Source organism: Salmo salar, chromosome ssa06 (genome assembly GCF_905237065.1).
Source record: "Salmo salar chromosome ssa06, Ssal_v3.1, whole genome shotgun sequence".
Lineage (NCBI taxonomy): Eukaryota > Metazoa > Chordata > Actinopteri > Salmoniformes > Salmonidae > Salmo > Salmo salar.
The window spans coordinates 29,371,898-29,394,070 of NC_059447.1; the positions used below are offsets into that span (position 1 = coordinate 29,371,898).

A 22,173-nucleotide genomic window follows, 5' to 3' on the forward strand; every position below is an offset into this window, starting at 1 on the left:
CACATTCTAGAGAAGAGTGGATTATTGCCCTCCATCACAAGAGGTGCTTTCATTATGGGTGAACACTCATGCACACATACACTCATACACACATGACCACACGCACATGAGTCACACACACATGAGTCACACACACATGACCACACACACATGACCACATACACATGAGTCACACACACTAACATGACCAAACACCTGCCAACATTCAATCTCTTGCCCCCTCCCCCTTGTACTCTTTCTTCCTCTCTCACTCTCTCGCTCTCTCTCCCTCCCTCCCTCACACACACGCTCGGCCATACACTAAATTCACAGCAGTATAGCTTAACATGCAGAGAGAGAAACAAAAAGAGAGGGAGGGAAGGAGAGAGAGGAGAAGAACAGCAATAGGCAGTGAAGGCAGAAAGGCACCAGAGAGAGGTAGGGGGAGAGAGAGGGGGAGATTGAGCGAGAGACAGGGAGGCAGAGAGGGAGGGAGGGAGGGAAAGGCGACAGAAGACAACATCGACATACATCGAGCGAAGCACTGACAGAGATGATGTGAGTGCCTTTTTAAAGAGAATCTCTCTCGCTCTAATTCTCTCTTCCTTCTGCTGCTCATCCCCAGCTGAATCTCTCTTCTTCTTCCTGTCTGTCTTGATGCGTCTCCTTCCTCCCGTTTCCCTGCCTCGCTCTCCTCTTTTCATTCATGCGCTCTGCTTTGTTTACAGACAATGTGAGAGAGGAAAGAGGAGGAGAGGGGAGGGGACAGTGTACATGTGTGTGTGTTGATTAAAGGCCATGGGGGAAGGGGAGATGTTTAGAGGGATTTAAGGGCATGTAGGGTCACTGAAGTAGAGAGGACGGAAGAGGGGTAGGACAAAACAAGTGCAGAGATTACAGAAATGGGGAAATGGTAGAGACGTGAGATGGGAGGAAGACATAGGTTGACAGGTGGTGAAAAGAGGTAGGATATGGGAAAAAGAGAGATAGAATATAGAATTCACGTGTTGTCTATATTTGGTTTATTAAAGGTACAATATGCAGAAATCTCTCTGCCATTTCCTGGTTGCTGAAATTCTAATAGTTCGCCTAATTTCAGTTCATGTGACAAAAAAAGCTCGTATAGTGTAGAGAATCATAGGTACCATCTAAACCGCTGTGAAATATATTTCAATAGCCCAAAATACTGTATTTTCAGCTGTTCGAAGTAAAAGATGCAAAAACGAAACTTAAGAACGGGAAGCATAGAAATAGCGCACATAGAACACATCTACTGCTTCTTAGACTTGCTTTCAAAGAATACATTTCTATGTGAATTTGATAATAGATGAATCATCTATCATAATGATCATAATGGCCTGTATATATATATATGAGTTGTGAAAAACATTGTGATTGTGATGGCAGGATGCAAGCCTCAGCAGTTCAGAGCAACAGTCAGTGTGTTATACAGTATCTCCCTATCTGGAGTGAGTTACGGCAAGGGAGAGGAGTCAAACAGAACATGGCCTTAACTCATCCAAAATGCATCTGTTCTTGTGAATGGAGAATCATAACTGAGGAAGAAAACAGTGATAGACAGACTCAGTGAATAACACTGACAGAGATATATACAGAGGTAGAAGAAAGGGTTAGAGAAAGAGAGAAAGAAACGTGTTTGAGTGTGTGTATGTGTGTGCGCGTCTGTGCGCCTCTTTTCTCTTTATATTCTGTTGGTGTATGAAATAGTCACATACTCAGCAAACAAACCCGATCACCCCTTGGCCCGCTCTTTCTCCCCTCTCTTAAAATTACCTCATATCTCTCTCCTTTTTATGCTAAACCATCTCCCTCACCCTCCCTCACTCACACACTCCCTCCTTCTCCCTCTCTTGTCCCCCCCTCTCTCTCTCTCTCTCTCTTTCTCTCTCTCTCTCTCTCTCTCTCTCTCTCTCTCTCTCTCTCTCTCTCTTTCTCTCTCTCTATCTGTGTCGCAGTCACAGTGAACCATCTCCATCTCTCTCCTGTTCCCTCGTTCTCTTTCTCTCTCTCTGTCTGTCTGTCTTAAGTATGAAGGGGCTGGGAGAGCTAGGCCCTTACTCTCTCTCTCTCCATCGCTCTCTCCTCCTCTCCTCCCCTCCCTCGGCTCGTACTCGCTGCTCTCTCGCTGGAAGACGAGAAGGAGGAGGAGGAGGGGGGGGGAAATGGCGATGGGGGGATGCGGCGAGGAGGATCTCTCCCTCTCGTCTTCCTGGCCGTCGCTAGGCCCCATGAATAGGAGTGTCTGGTTCATTTACAGGTACGGGCTGTTTTTGATTTCTCACTGGTCGCAGGGCTGGAGGATAGAGGGATGGTGGGAGGGAGGGAGGGAGGGAGGCAGGCAGGCAGGCAGGGAGGGAGGGAGAGAGAGGAGCATGCATGTGGACATGGATGGTAGCCTGGAGTGATTAGGAAGACTAATCGATAGACAGATGGGATGTGTTGCAATGCATGAGCCTGTACGTGCGTCCGTGTGTGCGTCCGTGTGCGTGTGTGTGTGTGTCTGTGTGTGTGTGTCTGTGTGTGTGTGTGTGTGTGTGTGTCTGTGTGTGTAGTTAGGAAGGAGAGACGCATGCACAGCCCGGTACATTAGCAGTAACGTTACAGCCTAGCTGTGTCTCCATGTTCATTAATCACTCTCCTCTCTCTCTCCTTTCCGTGTCTGTACGTCTGCCTTCAGTAGCAACACAGTACCGACACAACTGTCTGATAATTGCTGCTTCTCTCATCTGCAGAATGTGTGTGTGTGTCGTGTTTGTGGGTCTCTGTGTGTGACGGTCTGTGAGCTGTTGTTGATTGAGAACGAGGTATAGGAGGCAGATCTATAACATGTGTCCCCGGTAGTGGCTCTGCTTCAACTGTGTCTGCATATGGTGTGTGTACGTGTGTGTGTTATCAATGTGTGCCCTTGTGTATGTGTACAAACAGTAGTGTGCATGTCACAGCACTGAAATGGTATAAGAGAATGAGAAGTGGTTTGAGGGGTGCATGCCGTGCCATGTGTAGCAGTCCCCCTTGCTTCTAGATGATGTTACCTATACTTATAGCAGAGCTGGGACGATAAACCCAAAATGATCCACACCGATCACTTATCGCAGGAATTTTGCTGTTATCGTTCATTACGATAAGTATCCTATACTAGAGAAATGTGAAGTTCTACACATGCTTCTACATCTGCATTGCTTGCTGTTTGGGGTTTTAGACTGGGTTTCTGTACAGCACTTTGTGACATCAGCTGATGTAAGAAGGGCTTTATAAATACATTTGATTGATTGAAGTTTGAAATGAAATAAGTTTGCTAATATGGGTGATTGTTAATGGGACAACCATCAAACTAGTGGTAGTAGTTTAAAGGATCATAGTTCTAAACTGTGGTGCACATTCATGTTATAAACTGTGGTGCACATTCATGTTATAAACTGTGGTGCACATTCATGTTATAAACTGTGGTGCACATTAATGTTATAAACTGTGGTGCACATTCATGTTATAAACTGTGGTGCACATTCATGTTATAAACTGTGGTGCACATTCATGTTATAAACTGTGGTGCACATTCATGTTATAAACTGTGGTGCACATTCATGTTATAAACTGTGGTGCACATTCATGTTATAAACTGTGGTGCACATTAATGTTATAAACTGTGGTTCACATTAATGTTATAAACTGTGGCGCACATTAATGTTATAAACTGTGGTTCACATTTATGTTATAAACTGTGGTTCACATTCATGTTATAAACTGTGGTGCACATTTATGTTATAAACTGTGGTGCACATTAATTCATATTATAAACTGTGGTGCACATTAATTCATGTTATAAACTATGGTGCACATTCATGTTATAAACTGTGGCGCACATTAATGTTATAAACTGTGGTTCACATGAATGTTATAAACTGTGGTGCACATGAATGTTATAAACTGTGGCGCACATTAATGTTATAAACTGTGGTGCACATTCATGTTATAAACTGTGGTTCACATGAATGTTATAAACTGTGGTTCACATTCATGTTATAAACTGTGGTGCACATTCATGTTATAAACTGTGGTGCACATTAATTCATGTTATAAACTGTGGTGCACATTAATTCATGTTATAAACTGTGGCGCACATTAATGTTATAAACTGTGGTGCACATTAATGTTATAAACTGTGGTGCACATTAATGTTATAAACTGTGGTGCACATTCACGTTATAAACTGTGGTGCACATTCATGTTATAAACTGTGGTGCACATTCATGTTATAAACTGTGGTGCACATTCATGTTATAAACTGTGGTGCACATTAATTAATGTTATAAACTGTGGTGCACATGAATGTTATAAACTGTGGTTCACATTTATGTTATAAACTGTGGTGCACATTTATGTTATAAACTGTGGTGCACATTAATTCATATTATAAACTGTGGTGCACATTAATTCATGTTATAAACTGTGGTGCACATGAATGTTATAAACTGTGGCGCACATTAATGTTATAAACTGTGGTTCACATGAATGTTATAAACTGTGGCGCACATTAATGTTATAAACTGTGGTGCACATTCATGTTATAAACTGTGGTTCACATGAATGTTATAAACTGTGGTTCACATTCATGTTATAAACTGTGGTGCACATGAATGTTATAAACTGTGGTGCACATTAATTCATGTTATAAACTGTGGTGCACATTAATTCATGTTATAAACTGTGGCGCACATTAATGTTATAAACTGTGGTGCACATTAATGTTATAAACTGTGGTGCACATTCACATTATAAACTGTGGTGCACATTCATGTTATAAACTGTGGTGCACATTCATGTTATAAACTGTGGTGCACATTCATGTTATAAACTGTGGTGCACATTCATGTTATAAACTGTGGCGCACATTCATGTTATAAACTGTGGTGCACATTAATTAATGTTATAAACTGTGGTGCACATGAATGTTATAAACTGTGGGTCACATTAATGTTATAAACTGTGGTTCACATGAATGTTATAAACTGTGGTGCACATTAATGTTGTAAACTGTGGTGCACATTCATGTTATAAACTGTGGTGCACATTAATTAATGTTATAAACTGTGGTGCACATTAATGTTATAAACTGTGGTGCACATTAATTAATGTTATAAACTGTGGTGCACATGAATGTTATAAATTGTGGTGCACATGAATGTTATAAACTGTGGTGCACATTAATGTTATAAACTGTGGTTCACATTAATGTTATAAACTGTGGTTCACATTAATGTTATAAACTGTGGTTCACATTAATGTTATAAACTGTGGTTCACATTAATGTTATAAACTGTGGTTCACATTCATTTTATAAACTGTGGTGCACATTCATGTTATAAACTGTGGCGCACATTCATGTTATAAACTGTGGTGCACATTCATGTTATAAACTGTGGCGCACATTCATGTTATAAACTGTGGTGCACATTAATTAATGTTATAAACTGTGGTGCACATGAATGTTATAAACTGTGGGTCACATTAATGTTATAAACTGTGGTTCACATGAATGTTATAAACTGTGGTGCACATTAATGTTATAAACTGTGGTGCACATTAATGTTGTAAACTGTGGTGCACATTCATGTTATAAACTGTGGTGCACATTAATTAATGTTATAAACTGTGGTGCACATTAATTAATGTTATAAACTGTGGTGCACATTAATGTTATAAACTGTGGTGCACATTAATTAATGTTATAAACTGTGGTGCACATGAATGTTATAAATTGTGGTGCACATGAATGTTATAAACTGTGGTGCACATTAATGTTATAAACTGTGGTTCACATTAATGTTATAAACTGTGGTTCACATTAATGTTATAAACTGTGGTTCACATGAATGTTATAAACTGTGGTGCACATTAATGTTATAAACTGTGGTGCACATTAATTAATGTTGTAAACTGTGGTGCACATTCATGTTATAAACTGTGGTGCACATTAATTAATGTTATAAACTGTGGTGCACATTAATTAATGTTATAAACTGTGGTGCACATTAATGTTATAAACTGTGGTGCACATTAATTAATGTTATAAACTGTGGTGCACATGAATGTTATAAATTGTGGTGCACATGAATGTTATAAACTGTGGTGCACATTAATGTTATAAACTGTGGTTCACATTAATGTTATAAACTGTGGTTCACATTCATTTTATAAACTGTGGTGCACATTCATGTTATTAACGTATCATTCTATTTACCGTTATAGCATTAATTGAGGTAATTTATCACGATAGGGATTTTTGTCCATATCACCCAGCTCTAATTTATAGATTGTGTTGCATGGATCAGTTATGTTGGAGATACAGTAGGTATGTATGTTGGACATGCGTATATTGGAGGAACATGGTTAGATGATTGTGTTGTGTTATTACGGTATGCACAACCGTGAGTTGGTGACAGACTTGATGACAGGGGAGCTTGTGTCAGTATAGATACCACTGGGCTGCAGTCCAGAGGAATGTTCGCGTGAGGAACATAACCAACCTAACAAACCAATCCCCATGGTGTTCCTGGTCCCAAATTACACCTTATTCCCAAATAGATCCATTCATCTCTGGTCAACAGTGGTGCACTAGGCTCAATTATGAGGAAGGTGTTATTACAGATGGATGTAGTCCGTGATTGTGTAGTGCTCATTGGTGCATGCTGGCAAATGACTGTATTTAAGTGAGTTGCTATGCGAGTTGCTATGCCAGTGGAGGGGACGGCATGGGTGAAGAAGAAGGGAAGAAAAACAGTCAAGCAACATACAGAATGTAAACATTATTAAAGGTTAACAGTATGTTGACAGTAGCTGGTTGAATCATTGGATGACTGGTTAACTAACTAAACTAGGTCTTCCAAAAGGGGATCAAGTGGCTGACATGCAGGTGCTTGTGGGTATTCTCACTTCTTCTGTGGTCTTTCCGTGATGGCTCCATGTACTATAGTTAGATAGCAACTGGAAACGGACAATTATCGTCATCTCCCATACTCATTATCCCCTGTTTATTCATGAGGCTATTTTAGCGAGGCGGACAAACATAACCTGACCTCTTTATTGGCTCTACATGTGAGGATCTTATTGCTCTTCTTTGGATGACTACGTCTGTGTCATCAGAGCACCTAGCTGTGTGTACATTTCTGTCTTCCAGTGTAGTCAAACCTCTCTATAATACACCAGCTAGATCCTACCTCCAGTAGCTTGTTGCTCAGGCAACCGCCATCATCATATGTAGCCTAGCATCTTAGAGAGTGAGGTTCTGGAACAACATCTCTGGTCTTTCTGTCAACCAACCCAGAGCAATCTTACTGTACCTCGCCTAGTCGCCGACACAAGGCTGCCAAGCGAGCCCCTGGTCTGGTGCATTATGTCATCAGCTGACCCCTGACCCCAGAGAGGACACAGGAAATACAAAACCCACTGCCCAGCTCTGGGGAGCCGAGTCAGGGCAGAGTCAGTTAAATGTATTCATTCATGTGCTTAAAAAATGTGGCCTCATTTCAGAAGGTCCCTGACCCCTCCCACCTCCCTCTCTCTCCCAGGATTAAGGCTCCCTCCTGGTGCAGTGTGCATGTATGCAGGGGGATACCTATCTCCTACCTCTCTCTCTCTCTCTCTTTCCTACCTCCCTCTCTCTCTTCTTCCTGCTGTCCTCTTTCTTCCACTCTTTTTTTAATGTGTCTCTCCCCATCTCTCTCTGTCCTCTCTCTTAGTGACTATATCATCAAGGAGAAGACAGTGCTTCTGCAGAAAAAAGACAGTGAGGGTTTTGGCTTTGTGCTGAGAGGAGCCAAGGGTAAGGAAACACGTGCCATCAGCTGTTGATAGATAGACAGACAGACATACAGACAGGCCTTTAACAAACAGGCACACACACACACAGGCACACACACACACAGGCACACACACACACAGGCACACAGGCACACACACACAGGCACACACACACAGATGAACACACTTGGACAGTCTCACTGTGCTGCATCGGCTTCATCAGTCTAGTTATCACACTGGTTATGACATAATGTTGGTGACCCCTCTGCTCTCTGTCTTCAGCTCAGACCCCCATCGAGGAGTTCACTCCCACCCCAGCCTTCCCAGCACTGCAGTACCTGGAGTCTGTCGACGAGGGAGGCGTGGCCTGGAGAGCCGGTCTGAGAATGGGAGACTTCCTCATTGAGGTGTGTGCTGCTAGGGCATGATGGGAGCTGTAGTTGGATTCTTCACAATGACTGTTATTAGGAAAAATCACCCTCTCTAACCAGTTACATGGACTTCTTCTCTCAGGTGAATGGTCAGAATGTGGTGAAGGTGGGCCACAGGCAGGTGGTCAACATGATCAGGCAAGGTGGAAACGCCCTCATGGTCAAGGTTGTCATGGTAACACGCAACCCTGACATGGAGGATGGCCAAAGAAAGAAAAGTAAGAGACAGCACAGGGTCTGGAACTACGACGACGATGATGAGGATGAGGATGATGATGCTTTCCTTTCTCCACAGTCCCCCAGCAGAGTAAAAGACTAAGCACTCCGGCCATCGCTCTCCGCTCCAAATCCATGACCTCAGAACTGGAGGAGATGGGTAAGACATGGGGGAGACGGGTTGGGTTCTGGGTAGAGACAGGAAAGACAGAAGGACAGAGGAGGAAAGGGAGACCAGGACTATATGGAGAGGGAAAGAGCTAGCATCTAGAAGGAATACAAAGGAATGTATAACAGAGGGAGATGTACGTCTGGAGATAGATAGAGAGAAATGACGAGAAGAGAAGGTGAAAGACAGGAGGGATGGGTAGAGCATGAAGTGAAAAAAGCGAGAGAGGCCTAAAAATGAAAACCCACTGGGCACAGACGTCTAGTTGTCTATTCAACGTCTATTCCATGTTGGTTCAACGTAATTTCATTGAAATGACATGGAAAAAACGTTGATTCAACCAGTGTGTGCCCAGTGGGAAAGGAAAAAAGGGGAGACAAAGTCACAGAGAGGTATGCTGTGATGGACAGAGGGAAGAAAAGGAGGGGAAGCAAGAGGAAGAGAAGTGACACTGTCATGTACTGTCTGAGTGTCCAGGGAAATGACAGCATTGTTAGGGTACCAACATGGATGAGAGTCTCAATGCATTTCACTGTTCTTTCAGAGGTTCCACACTGTCACTTCCAGCACCCCCACTACAGGTAACCCCCCCCCCAAACGATGACCCCACCCACCCCCTGATCCTTCTCACTGCGCCCCCCTTTACCCCCTGACCCCCTGCACCCCCCAGCCCTACCCTAGCACCCCCAGACCAGTCCCACGTCTCCACAAACACACCTACACTGGCTGAGTGTGTCGTTGCCAGGGTAACACTGCAGGGGTGGGTGTCACTCGGAGGGAGACTACTGTAGATGCTGCTGCGGTCTCTACTGAGCATGCTCACTTCGCCCATGATGATGATTTATGGGAGCAGATAATATGAGAGGCAAGCGGGAGCCTCTGAGTATTCCCTATCTGATCCTAGGTCAGATTCTAGCTCATTCCAACAGACTCCCACATGTCACTCTCCCTTACAAGCCAGTCTGCTGGGACATTACTCCTGTCCACAATACACACTGCTTATTATCTCCTCTAGTGCAGAGCCAAGATAAGATCCAGATGGTTGGGTAACTACTAGCTTACTGTACCCCTGACTCTCCCCTCATCACCCCTCTCTGTGGTCCAAACCCCCTGACTCTCCCCTCATCACCCCTCTCTGTGGTCCAAACCCCCTGACTCTCCCCTCACCACCCCTCTCTGTGGTCCAAACCCCCTGACTCTCCCCTCACCACCCCTCTCTGTGGTCCAAACCCCCTGACTCTCCCCTCACCACCCCTCTCTGTGGTCCAAACCCCTGACTCTCCCCTCACGACCCCTCTCTGTGGTCCAAACCCCCTGACTCTCCCCTCATCACCCCTCTCTGTGGTTCAAACCCCCTGACTCTCCCCTCACCACCCCTCTCTGTGGTCCAAACCCCTGACTATCCCCTCATCACCCCTCTCTGTGGTCCAAACCCCCTGACTATCCCCTCACCACCCCTCTCTGTGGTCCAAACCCCTGACTCTCCCCTCACCACCCCTCTCTGTGGTCCAAACCCCTGACTCTCCCCTCACCACCCCTCTCTGTGGTCCAAACCCCCTGACTCTCCCCTCACGACCCCTCTCTGTGGTCCAAACCCCTGACTCTCCCCTCATCAACCCTCTCTGTGGTTCAAACCCCCTGACTCTCCCCTCACCACCCCTCTCTGTGGTCCAAACCCCCTGACTATCCCCTCATCACCCCTCTCTGTGGTCCAAACCCCTGACTATCCCCTCACCACCCCTCTCTGTGGTCCAAACCCCTGACTCTCCCCTCACCACCCCTCTCTGTGGTCCAAACCCCTGACTCTCCCCTCACCACCCCTCTCTGTGGTCCAAACCCCCGACTCTCCCCTCACCACCCCTCTCTGTGGTCCAAACCCCCTGACTCTCCCCTCACGACCCCTCTCTGTGGTCCAAACCCCCTGACTCTCCCCTCATCACCCCTCTCTGTGGTCCAAACCCTCTGACTCTCCCCTCATCACCCCTCTCTGTGGTCCAAACCCCCTGACTCTCCCCTCATCACCCCTGTCTGTGGTCCAAACCCCCTGACTCTCCCCTCATCACCCCTCTCTGTGGTTCAAACCCCTGACTCTCCCCTCATCACCCCTCTCTGTGGTCCAAACCCCCTGACTCTCCCCTCATCAACCCTCTCTGTGGATCAAACCCCTGACTCTCCCCTCACCACCCCTCTCTGTGGTCCAAACCCCCTGACTATCCCCTCACCACCCCTCTCTGTGGTCCAAACCCCTGACTCTCCCCTCACCACCCCTCTCTGTGGACCAAACCCCCTGACTCTCCCCTCACCACCCCTCTATATGGTCCAAACCCCTGACTCTCCCCTCACCACCCCTCTATATGGTCCAAACCCCCTGACTCTCCCCTCACCACCCCTCTATATGGTCCAAACCCCTGACTCTCCCCTCACCACCCCTCTATATGGTCCAAACCCCTGACTCTCCCCTCATCACCCCTCTCTGTGGTCCAAACCCCTGACTGACTGATTGACACACAGCATGAGCAGCCGCCCCCACAGACCCCCCCTGCCCTGCTCTGATCTCCCCCCGCCTGTAAACCAATGATCACTATCCCTATAGTATGGAACATCCCAAACCTACACTACACCAATGTTGCAACTCCTCGTCCCACTACTACACACCTTAATGCTGTAATAACAGTATATATACTGTATAACCCCACACATACATGACCCCTGTCCAGGGTGATAATGCAACTATACTCTCCATATTTAATGCATAACCATACAGTATATATATTTGTTTCATTTAATCTTCATAAACAAACATATGCTAAAAAGATCTCTTTTCATACAAAAGTCTGTCCTGCAACTGTTCTTTATGGATCAACTTCTGCTCCTCATTCCATATGCGCGTTCCCTAAAGCAAGGTTTCAGGAGCAGAATGTGTGATGGAGCCATATCAGCCTCTGCCATATGCTTATTCTAATGCCATGAATTAATATAGCTACCTCTGACAATGCCCATTAAACTGTCTCACCTCTATGTTTGGTGCAGTGTCCCAGTTCACCTGGAAGCCACGCTGCAAGATAGCACCAGCATTAACATGGAAATGATATCACACACTTACCTGAGTTCTTCAGCGTTGTTTTAACAGCACGTTTCAATTCTAAAGCAGTAGTCTAAGCATCGATTACAAGGCTAATGACAGTATGCCATCTTTCTTTTTACTGGAAAGTTGTTCAGCAGTTATTACACACAGTGTTGTTTTCTAAACTGAATGATTTGGCGTGTCTGAAATAACCCTAACATAATTCAGCTAACATTTTAGACATTTTAACAAAACACTTAACCAAACTACTTTCCTACCACTCACCACCTCTAAAAACGTGGTCCCCACAATACACAAGCTCACACAGTCACAGGTGGCTGTTTGAACCCCTCTAAACCCGTCTGTAGAACCCTGTGGTCTGCTCACGCTCCACTACTCTGTTTAACCTCTGAACCCGTCTGTAGAACCATGTGGTCTGCTCACGCTCCACTACTCTGTTTAACCTCTGAACTCACTGCACTTCCCTGTGGTTTACTCACGCTCCACTACTCTGTTTAACCTCTGTCTTTCCTCTGAACTCACTGCACTTCCCTGTGGTGGGGACGCGTCATAGTGGAGAGAGGTGAGAGATTTCTGTGTGTGTGTGTGTGTGTGTGTGTGTGTGTGTGTGTGTGTGTGTGTGTGTGTGTGTGTGTGTGTGTGTGTGTGTGTGTGTGTGTGTGTGTGTGTGTGTCACAAAGAGGAAACAGACATCTCTGATTGCAGCACACATAGGAATATAAGTATTACTTACAATGATGGTGTTACAGTAACTCAAGTGATGGTGTTACAGTAACTCAAGCGATGGTGTTACAGTAACTCAAGCGATGGTGTTACAGTAACTCAAGCGATGGTGTTACAGTAACTCAGGCGATGGTGTTACAGTAACTCAAGCGATGGTGTTACAGTAACTCAAGCGATGGTGTTACAGTAACTCAAGCGATGGTGTTACAGTAACTCAGGCGATGGTGTTACAGTAACTCAGGCGATGGTGTTACAGTAACTCAAGCGATGGTGTTACAGTAACTCAAGCGATGGTGTTACAGTAACTCAAGCGATGGTGTTACAGTAACTCAAGCGATGGTGTTACAGTAACTCAAGCGATGGTGTTACAGTAACTCAAGCGATGGTGTTACAGTAACTCAGGCGATGGTGTTACAGTAACTCAAGCGATGGTGTTACAGTAACTCAAGCGATGGTGTTACAGTAACTCAAGCGATGGTGTTACAGTAACTCAAGCGATGGTGTTACAGTAACTCAAGTGATGGTGTTACAGTAACTCAAGTGATGGTGTTACAGTAACTCAAGCGATGGTGTTACAGTAACTCAAGCGATGGTGTTACAGTAACTCAAGTGATGGTGTTACAGTAACTCAAGTGATGGTGTTACAGTAACTCAAGTGATGGTGTTACAGTAACTCAAGTGCCAAAGTTAACGCCTGCCTTTGCCTTGTCCTCAGCTGCTACCCCTTGGAAAAAAAAATCAGGTACGATTTACAAACTCCTTTTATGCTTTGTGTTTTTATCTGTTAAAACTGCAAACGTCTCTGCTAGCCAGTTAGCATTCAGTCAGCTTACTGGGTTTTTCCGTATCCTTTCAGAATTCGAGTCTTCACAAGTTACAGAGAAGAAGAGGACAGTCTATCAGATGGCTTTGAGTAAGAGACTTCATATGCATGTACAGTATCAGGGGAATAGCCGGGCTTTATTTTTAACATATCAATAAATTCCCCCTCAGTGGGGGGATGTGTGGTGGAGTGTTTGTTGGCTTGATTTGACCCTCTCTCCCTCACCCTTTCCCTCCTCCACTCTGTCGCATCCTCTTCTCTAACCTCTATACCACTTGTTCTCTCTCTCCGTCTGTCTCTCTCCGTCTGTCTCTCTCCGTCCGCCCCCCCTCTCTCTCTGTGTCTGTCCGTCTCTCTCTCCATCTCCATCTCTCTCTCTGTCTCTCTCTCTCCATCTCTCGCACCCCGTCTCTCTGTCTGTCTGTCTGTCTCTCTCTCCATCTCTCCGTCTCTCTCTCTCTCCGTCTCTCACTCTCCATCGCTCTCTCCGTCTCTTGCTCTCAATCTCTCTCTCTCCGTCTCTCTCTCTAACCGTCTCTCGCTCTCCATCTCTCTCTGTCTCCGTCTCTTGCTATCCATCTCTCTCTCCATCTCTCTCTCTCCGTCTCTCTCCGTCTCTCTCTCCCTCTCTCTCTCCGTCTCTCTCTCTCCATCACTATCTCTCAGATAAACTAGATGAGATCCTGGCAGCAGCTCAGCAGACAATCAGCACCAATGAGGGGCAAGGGACGCGGGGTCAGGAGGCAAGGAGAGACAGGAGCCGGGGCTCCTTTTACGCCAATGAGGTGTGTGTGTGTGTGTCGGCGTTGCGTGTGTGCTGGCGCGCGAGTGTGCGAGCGCTCGTGTTCACTGGTGCGATCACCTGTCATGAGGTTGAGAGGAACAGTTTGTCCTGTAGTGTTCCTATGGTAACACTCACATCTTTAGGAGATGCTACACAATGTCATTCAGTGGGTTAGCTTGATGCAACACCCATACAAATAAGATTGATTTGACTGCTTAAGCTACTATACTACTAGATATGAACTATTTTACAAATAATTGACAACTCTTTCATGAATAGTGAAGCTATTTAATGCACTTACAGTACCACAGTACGACAGTCTGCAAAGTTTATTCTGTTATATAAGTTCTATACTGTAAGTTCTATCCTTTCTGGACATTGTCCTCTGCTCCCTCTTCCCTCTCTTGTTGTGCAGCCAAATTACGACCAATCAGAAATGGGGATGACAGGGCTGGGCTATGACCGCGCCCAGTTCACATCAGGCCACGCCCCTCCACATGGTATGCTGCGACAGAAATCCATCGGTGAGGCTGTCTCTCTGTCTGTCTGGCCAGCCCTCTGGCCGGCCTGTCCGTCTGTCTGTCCTCTAGACTCTTAAAGGCCTGTGCTGTAACACACTGTCTGCAGCTATAGCATACCATGTCCTTCTAGTCTTCCTGTTCTGTCTGTCCTGCAGTTAACATACATGTTACTCTGGTTCATGTTGTAGTATGCTTCTGCTGTGGAGTATAGCAGTTTATATGTGTTGTACTGTACTAAACTGTTTGTAGGCTGATACACTGTATCTAGGAGCTGTTCATCACAGAAGCTGAGCTGGAACTCTGGTTCAATGTGACAGCTAAAGACCATGGACTTCTCCTGTGACTCGCCAAGTTAAAGGCCATATAACATCACACCCTGTTGGCAAATGACCGTTGCTGTACTTTTACCATTAGATACAGAATCATATTGCTGGTCATCATCTCTGCTGGAGGACAGACAGACTTACAGATGAATGAGAGGACCGCCTGACAGTTAGACAGACATGCAGGCAGTTACAAAGACAGACAGACAGCCTCCCACATTAATCATCTGTTCTTTTGTTCGAGCAGTATTTTCTCTGTACCATTCCTCTACCTCAGTCCCTCGCCCATCTGATCCCTCTGCTCTGTCTCTATCCTCCATCCCTATACCTCAGTCCCTCGCCCATCTGATCCCTCTGCTCTGTCTCTATCCTCCATCCCTATACCTCAGTCCCTCGCCCATCTGATCCCTCTGCTCTGTCTCTATCCTCCATCCCTATACCTCAGTCCCTCGCCCATCTGATCCCTCTGCTCTGTCTCTATCCTCCATCCCTATACCTCAGTCCCTCGCCCATCTGATCCCTCTGCTCTGTCTCTATCCTCCATCCCTATACCTCAGTCCCTCGCCCATCTGATCCCTCTGCTCTGTCTCTATCCTCCATCCCTATACCTCAGTCCCTCGCCCATCTGATCCCTCTGCTCTGTCTCTATCCTCCATCCCTATACCTCAGTCCCTCGCCCATCTGATCCCTCTGCTCTGTCTCTATCCTCCATCCCTATACCTCAGTCCCTCGCCCATCTGATCCCTCTGCTCTGTCTCTATCCTCCATCCCTATACCTCAGTCCCTCGCCCATCTGATCCCTCTGCTCTGTCTCTATCCTCCATCCCTATACCTCAGTCCCTCGCCCATCTGATCCCTCTGCTCTGTCTCTATCCTCCATCCCTATACCTCAGTCCCTCGCCCATCTGATCCCTCTGCTCTGTCTCTATCCTCCATCCCTATACCTCAGTCCCTCTCTCTCATCAGTCCTTTTCATCCCTCTCTTGTATCTCTGTCTGTGGTGTACTGCAGGGGTGACTGAAGAGGAGAAGTCCCATCTCAATCCTCCGGCCATGAAGTTTGCCCGAAGTCTCTCGGTTCCCGGCCCAGATGACATCCCCCCACCCCCCACCACCGCCCCGCCAGACCCCCCCTTCTCCTCCGCCCCACCCCTGGGCTGGAGAGGGGGCAAGTCTTCCCAGCAGCCCTCTGTGGCCGTGTCCCAGTCCACCTCCACGGCAGCCCACTACCAGCTCTACTCTCAGTCTGTGCACTTCACCCACGGGGGCCGCGAAAGGGCAGCGGGGCCCAGTACCGGCGCTGGAGGAGGAGGGGTGGACCACACGCACCAGTACTCTAATGCCCCCGCCCACTCCGCTCAGAGCAGGACTGCCTCTAGGAAAGGGGGCTACCCAGGGGAGCCTGTTGGATCTGGTGGGGGAGGAGGAGTGGGGGGGGGCAAGGCTGCAGGTCTAAGGAGGGGCTACAGTAACGCCGCCCCACCCTCCAGCAGTGCCACGGTGATGCCCCAGCAGCAGCAGACCACCCAGAGCCAGCCGCAGAGGGCAGACCGCAGTGCGGCTGGGGGGGCTGGAGAGGGGGTACCTAAAGGAGGGGGGGCGCGGAGAGGGAAGGGCCCTCTGGTGAAGCAGTCCAAGGTGGAGGACCTGCGGGCTGGCCAGGGCACGCTGGGGGGCAAGGCCCCAGTGGAGAAGAGCTCCATCCCCATCCCCACCATCATAGTCAAGGCCCCCTCCATCAGCAGTGGCAGTGGCCGCAGCAGCCAGGGCAGCAGTGTGGAGGCTGAGCCCACCCCACCAGGGGAGACTGATAGAACCCAACCCCTCCACGGACCCCCTTCCACCCCAGCCCCGCAACCCCCCTGCTCCCCCCTCCACTCCGGCCCCTCCACCGCCCTCCCTCCGAGGCCAGGATGGTGACTTCACCAGCCAGTTTGGGGCGGCCATCGTGGGCGCAGCCCGCCGGGACAGGGAACGCTTCCATGAGGCCCGCAGGAAGAGCGCCTCCATCTTCATGTCTGCTGAGGAGGAGGTGGGGCCAGGGGGGAGGAGGAGGAGGAGTGGCAGGCAGGACTCAGGCCTCCCAGCAGCAGCAGTTCAGCCCCCAGCCCAGTGGCCCCTCCCCACGCCTCCGGCCCTCCAAGTCCATCGACGAGGGCATGTTCTCTGGGGACACCTTCATCCACCACACCCGCAGCATGCCCCCTGCCTTCGGCCTGCCAGAGTACTCCTCCCCAGCTCCCGACTACCAGCCCAAGTCTGTTCCGGCTGACTTCTACGGGGCATCAAGCCGGCAGCAGCAGCAGGTCCCCTCTGGCACCACCTTCATCCACCCCCTGACAGGAAAGGTCCTGGACCCCTCGTCCCCCCTGGGCCTGGCCCTGGCTGCCAGGGAGCGGGCCCTGAAGGACGACGGCAGGATGAGGAGGGAGAGAGGGACCGAGCACCAGTTTGTACGACAGATGTCCAGTGTGGTGGCGTTCCCCTCCCAGGCCACCTCCCCCACACCGGCTTCCTCAGCCACCCATTCCTCCAGCTCCTCCTACCTGGTCACCTCCTCCTCCCTAGCCGCCACCACCTCCTCCACCGGCCGACCCCCCTCCCCCAGGATCCTCAGGGGTGCAGGCTGGGGTGAGGAGGGGGGAGGAGGGGAGCGGGAAAGGGAGGGCGGCGGGGCCAGAGAGGGGCTGAGGGTGCGCTTCTCTGAGGACAAAACAGTCCACACACATCACTACCAGTCCCAGCACTACCAACCCACTTACAGGGAGGAAAGACAGAGGGAGAGGTCGAGAGAGAGGGAAAGGTCGAGAGAGAGGGAGCGGGACAGAGAGGGGTACATGAGGCAGCAGACAGCCCCTACCCAGCATCCCCCTCAGCTGTCGTCCCAGCAGCCTCGCCAGGCCTCGTTTCTGAGAATGGAGAGTGAGGCAGGCTACATCCTGTCTCTCACCCCTCCATCTCCCCCCGCTACAGCCGCCCCGTCTCACCCTCAGGGGGGAGGGGGTTCCGGGGGCAGTGGCCTCATGGTTCTGCCGCCCCCTGCCCCCTCGGTGGATGTGGATGATGAGTTTGTGTTTGCGGACCCACTGCCCCCTCCGCTGGAGTTTGCCAACAGCTTTGACCGGGGTGGAATGTCAGGTTACACACACCGCGCCATTATCAACAACCTGGCCTCCCGCCAGCAGCAGCCCCCACCGCCTCCCCCTCCTCCCCCACCACCCCCTCCAAAAGACATGTTTATCAGTGGGTTCCCGGCCCACACCCCCCTACCCTCCCCACAGGCGGGGGACTCCACCACCTCCAGCCTTACCTCCTATGACAGTGAGGTGGCCAACCTGACCCAGTCAGGAAACTCCCCCACTCAGACATCACCCAACCCCCTTCCTCCACCCTCACCCTCCGGCCTCCAGCCCACAGGACCCCCGCCTCCCCCCTCTGTCTCCCCCCCACCCCCACCCAGCTCCTTTCACAGACCCTCCCTTGCCATGACCCACTCTCACCACCTCTACAACAGCACGCACACCGGGCGCTCCTCCACTTCCCATGGGCGTTCCTCCCCCACTGCTCCTCCCAAAGGTCGCTTCTCCCCCACCCAGGGTCGCTCCTCCCCCACCCAGGGTCGCTTCTCCCCCACCCAGGGACGCTCCTCCCCCACCCAGGGTCGCTCCTCCCCCACCCAGGGTCGTCCCTCCCCCACCCAGGGTCGCCCCTCCACCATCCATAGAAGCTCATCCCCACCCCTCCTCCCCACTCCATTGCAGGGCCCCCATCCTACCGTGGTCCCCCTCCCATCTCCTCCACCGCAGCCTCCTCTGGCCCCTTCCGGGGCTCTGCAGCCCTGACCTCCACCGCTCCCTGTACCACCACCACCACCACCACCGCCGCCACCACCACGAGGACCTCAGTCCAGCCCCACCAGGACAGGACACACCCAGCCCCCTCTGGTTCTACAGCGGCCGGCCGCAGGATAGGGGAGCACCACCCTCACCCCACAGCTAAGGCAGGTGAGTCCCAGGAGACGGTGGTGGACTCTGGGATAGAGGAGCTGGACAGCCGCAGCAGCAGTGACCACCACCTGGACAACATCCTGGCCATGAGCGGAGGAGCCAGAGAGAGGCTGGAAGAGAGGCTGGAGAGAGGGAGGGAGGGAGGAGGAGGAGGGGAGGGAGACAGGGCGGGAGGAGCAGACCTCCTGGAGTCGTACATGAGCTACCTGGACGGACAGACGTTTGATATGCACAACGCCACGGCCGCCGTCTCCACCTACCCCAAATCAGGCAGGTTCAGGGAGGGGGGCCGCGCGGCCGAACTACGCAGAGAGACCAGTACCGCCCCGCCCTCCTTCCAGTCACACAGACGGAGGGAGGATGAGGAAGAGGAGGAGGAGGGCGAGGAAGGAGAGGAGGAGGACGATGGAGGACGGGAGGGTTATGGGATGACACAGAATTTGGGGCGTCCCACATCACCTTACTTTGACCGGCCCCGGACCCCTGAGATGAAGCCTCTGTGGGGGTCAGAGGGTCAGTTAGTAGGGGACCAGGGGACCTACCTGGAGGGTCGGATGCTGTACCCCCCCATGTCCAGCATGAAGGCCAGCATCATCAATGAGCTCAGCAACAAACTGCAGCAGAGAGGGAGCCAGAGATCGTTAAGTAGACACAGGTACTCTCTCTATGATATGTTAGAGGATATTTGGTGAGGTTGTGTGTGTTGATACAGGTAAAATGACTACTGTTATATTATCTTCAGTAGACCATAGATTTCAGTACAAAGGCCTGCATGTTTTACTTGTACATCAGTGGAGGCTGCTGAGGGGAGGACGGCTCATAATAATGTCTGGAATGGAGTCAAGCCATGTGTTTGATACCATTCCACTGATTCCGCTCCAGCAGTTACCACGAGTCCATTCTCCCCAATTAAGGTACCACCAACCTGCTGTGTTGTAAACATCAATCACACAGCGATCTCTTGTCCTGGCACTACTTGTTGTGTATTTTGTGGGAATGGGTGAGTGAGTGTGTGTTTTACTATGTAAATTCTTCCCCATTTTTATGTCCCATGCTTTTGTCTCCGTCTGCTTTATGTCTCTCCTCCACCAGAAACAGGTAATTGCACTCCTCCTTTCTCACACACTGTCTGTTTGACTGGACATAAAACATTTCCCCTTTCTTCAATTTACTGCCTGTGTTTCAACAGCCAGAGAAAAGAAAAGCAAGTTCCTGTCTACTCAGCACAACTCTAATAGCAATTAGCTGCTGTTAACATCCTGAGCATCATATTGATAGCTAATCTAACAATGTCCGTCTTCAGGTTTAGGCTACTAGTGAATAGTGGTGGTGAGGTTGGGTAATGTGTTATGAATAGCCCCCTATGTACTGTGACTCTTTCTCATTCCTTCTTTTCTGTCCCTAGGTTTTCAGAAGACTCCGCCTCGGCCCTGAGCCCCCCCTCAGTTCGTTCCCTGTCCCCCTCCCCTATCCACCACTCCCAGCCCGCCCTGTCCCTGTCCCCCACCCCTTCCTCCCAGTACCCCAACTGGAACCGTCCCTCCTCCCCCCAGCCCCCTGTGGCTGCCGTACAGCCCCCTCCACGCTCCCACTCCCCCTGTCCTCCCCCACCTACTCCCCTTATCCCACCTCCCCTAAACACCGGCCTGTGTATCGCACCAAAGCCCTGGAGTTCCAGTTCATTCCAAGTAGAGAGTCCAGGAAGGCAGAGTCCCATCACCTGCAGCGTAGGAGAGCCCCCAGTCCACTCATCTCCCCCTCAGAGAGGCCCAAACTGGGTCCACCCCGCCCCTCCTCCCTCCCCCTCCTCCCCACCACACCCCTCTACAGCAGCCTCTACGAGCTCCGTGGCTCTATGACCCCGCCCTCGCCCGCTAACCACATGGGGGACCCCTACTTCTCCCCCTCCCCTCCTCTCTTCGCCCCCTCTGGCGCCCCTCCTCCCCCAAACGCCTCCCTGTTGGTGTCTCGCTCCCTCTCCCCACCCACTTTCTATCTGGTAGCTCATCCCCTCCCCTGCACCCTCTCCCCGCTCCCCCCTGCCTGAGCTACCCCCACCTCCCTCCCCCGTCCCCCTCCAAGCCCTTTGCCTCCAAGCCACTGCCTTATTGGACCAAATACGACGTGGCTGATTGGCTGGGATACCTGAACCTGGGCGAGCACAGGGAGCATTTCCTGGACAACGAGATCGACGGCACTCACCTGCCCTCCCTCACCAAGGAGGACTATCTGGACCTGGGTGTGACGCGCGTCGGACACCGCATGAACATTGAACGTGCTCTGAAGAGAGTGACTGACAGGTAAGGGGAAGAGCGATGGACAGGTGAGAGGGAGCAGGGTGAGAGGATAAGAGTACAGAGATAGGCCTGTCTTGTAAAATAAACAAAGATAAAACAAATCCTATGCCAGGTTGTAAACCTCTGCCTATCCCCCTTTCCATCTCCTCTGTCTCTCTTCTGTCAGAGACAGAAGAGAGAGGAGAGAGGACAGAGACAAGAGAGTCTCTGTCCTCTCTCCCCTCTCTCTTCTGTCTCTCTTGTCTCTGTCCTCTCTCCCTCTCTCTTCTGTCTCTCTTGTCTCTGTCCTCTCTCCCTCTCTCTTCTGTCTCTCTTGTCTCTGTCCTCTCTCCCCTCTCTCTTCTGTCTCTCTTGTCTCTGTCCTCTCTCCCTCTCTCTCTTCTGTCTCTCTTGTCTCTGTCCTCTCTCCCCTCTCTCTTCTGTCTCTCTTGTCTCTCCCCTCTCTCTTCTGTCTCTCTTGTCTCTGTCCTCTCTCCCCTCTCTCTCTTGTCTCTGTCCTCTCTCCCCTCTCTCTCTTGTCTCTCCCCTCTCTCTTCTGTCTCTCTTGTCTCTGTCCTCTCTCCCCTCTCTCTCTTGTCTCTCCCCTCTCTCTTCTGTCTCTCTTGTCTCTGTCCTCTCTCCCCTCTCTCTCTTGTCTCTGTCCTCTCTCCCCTCTCTCTCTTGTCTCTCCCCTCTCTCTTCTGTCTCTCTTGTCTCTGTCCTCTCTCCCCTCTCTCTCTTGTCTCTCCCCTCTCTCTTCTGTCTCTCTTGTCTCTGTCCTCTCTCCCCTCTCTCTCTTGTCTCTCCCCTCTCTCTTCTGTCTCTCTTGTCTCTGTCCTCTCTCCCCTCTCTCTCTTGTCTCTCCCCTCTCTCTTATGTCTCTCTTGTCTCTGTCCTCTCTCCCCTCTCTCTCTTGTCTCTGTCCTCTCTCCCCTCTCTCTTCTGTCTCTCTTGTCTCTGTCCTCTCTCTTCTGTCTCTCTTGTCTCTCTCCTGTCTCTCTCGTCTCTTGAATTGAAAT

General features: G+C 50.0%; 1 protein-coding gene across 1 annotated transcript in view; it reads left to right on the forward strand.

The window, feature by feature from the left end:
- The window catches only part of LOC106606860 (SH3 and multiple ankyrin repeat domains protein 1-like), a 141,265-nt gene extending 120,083 nt beyond the window's left edge, over positions 1–21,182 (forward strand). The window contains 18 exon segments of the mRNA XM_045721291.1: positions 2,021–2,257; positions 7,737–7,819; positions 8,080–8,204; positions 8,311–8,446; positions 8,524–8,604; positions 12,252–12,260; positions 13,137–13,163; positions 13,278–13,334; positions 13,911–14,029; positions 14,444–14,552; positions 15,884–16,730; positions 16,732–16,938; positions 16,985–18,554; positions 18,596–19,104; positions 19,106–19,305; positions 19,389–19,523; positions 20,363–20,837; positions 20,882–21,182. Coding sequence (XP_045577247.1) covers positions 2,021–2,257; positions 7,737–7,819; positions 8,080–8,204; positions 8,311–8,446; positions 8,524–8,604; positions 12,252–12,260; positions 13,137–13,163; positions 13,278–13,334; positions 13,911–14,029; positions 14,444–14,552; positions 15,884–16,730; positions 16,732–16,938; positions 16,985–18,554; positions 18,596–19,104; positions 19,106–19,305; positions 19,389–19,523; positions 20,363–20,837; positions 20,882–21,182 — 5,227 coding nt within the window.
- The last annotated feature ends 991 nt before the right edge of the window (positions 21,183–22,173 follow it).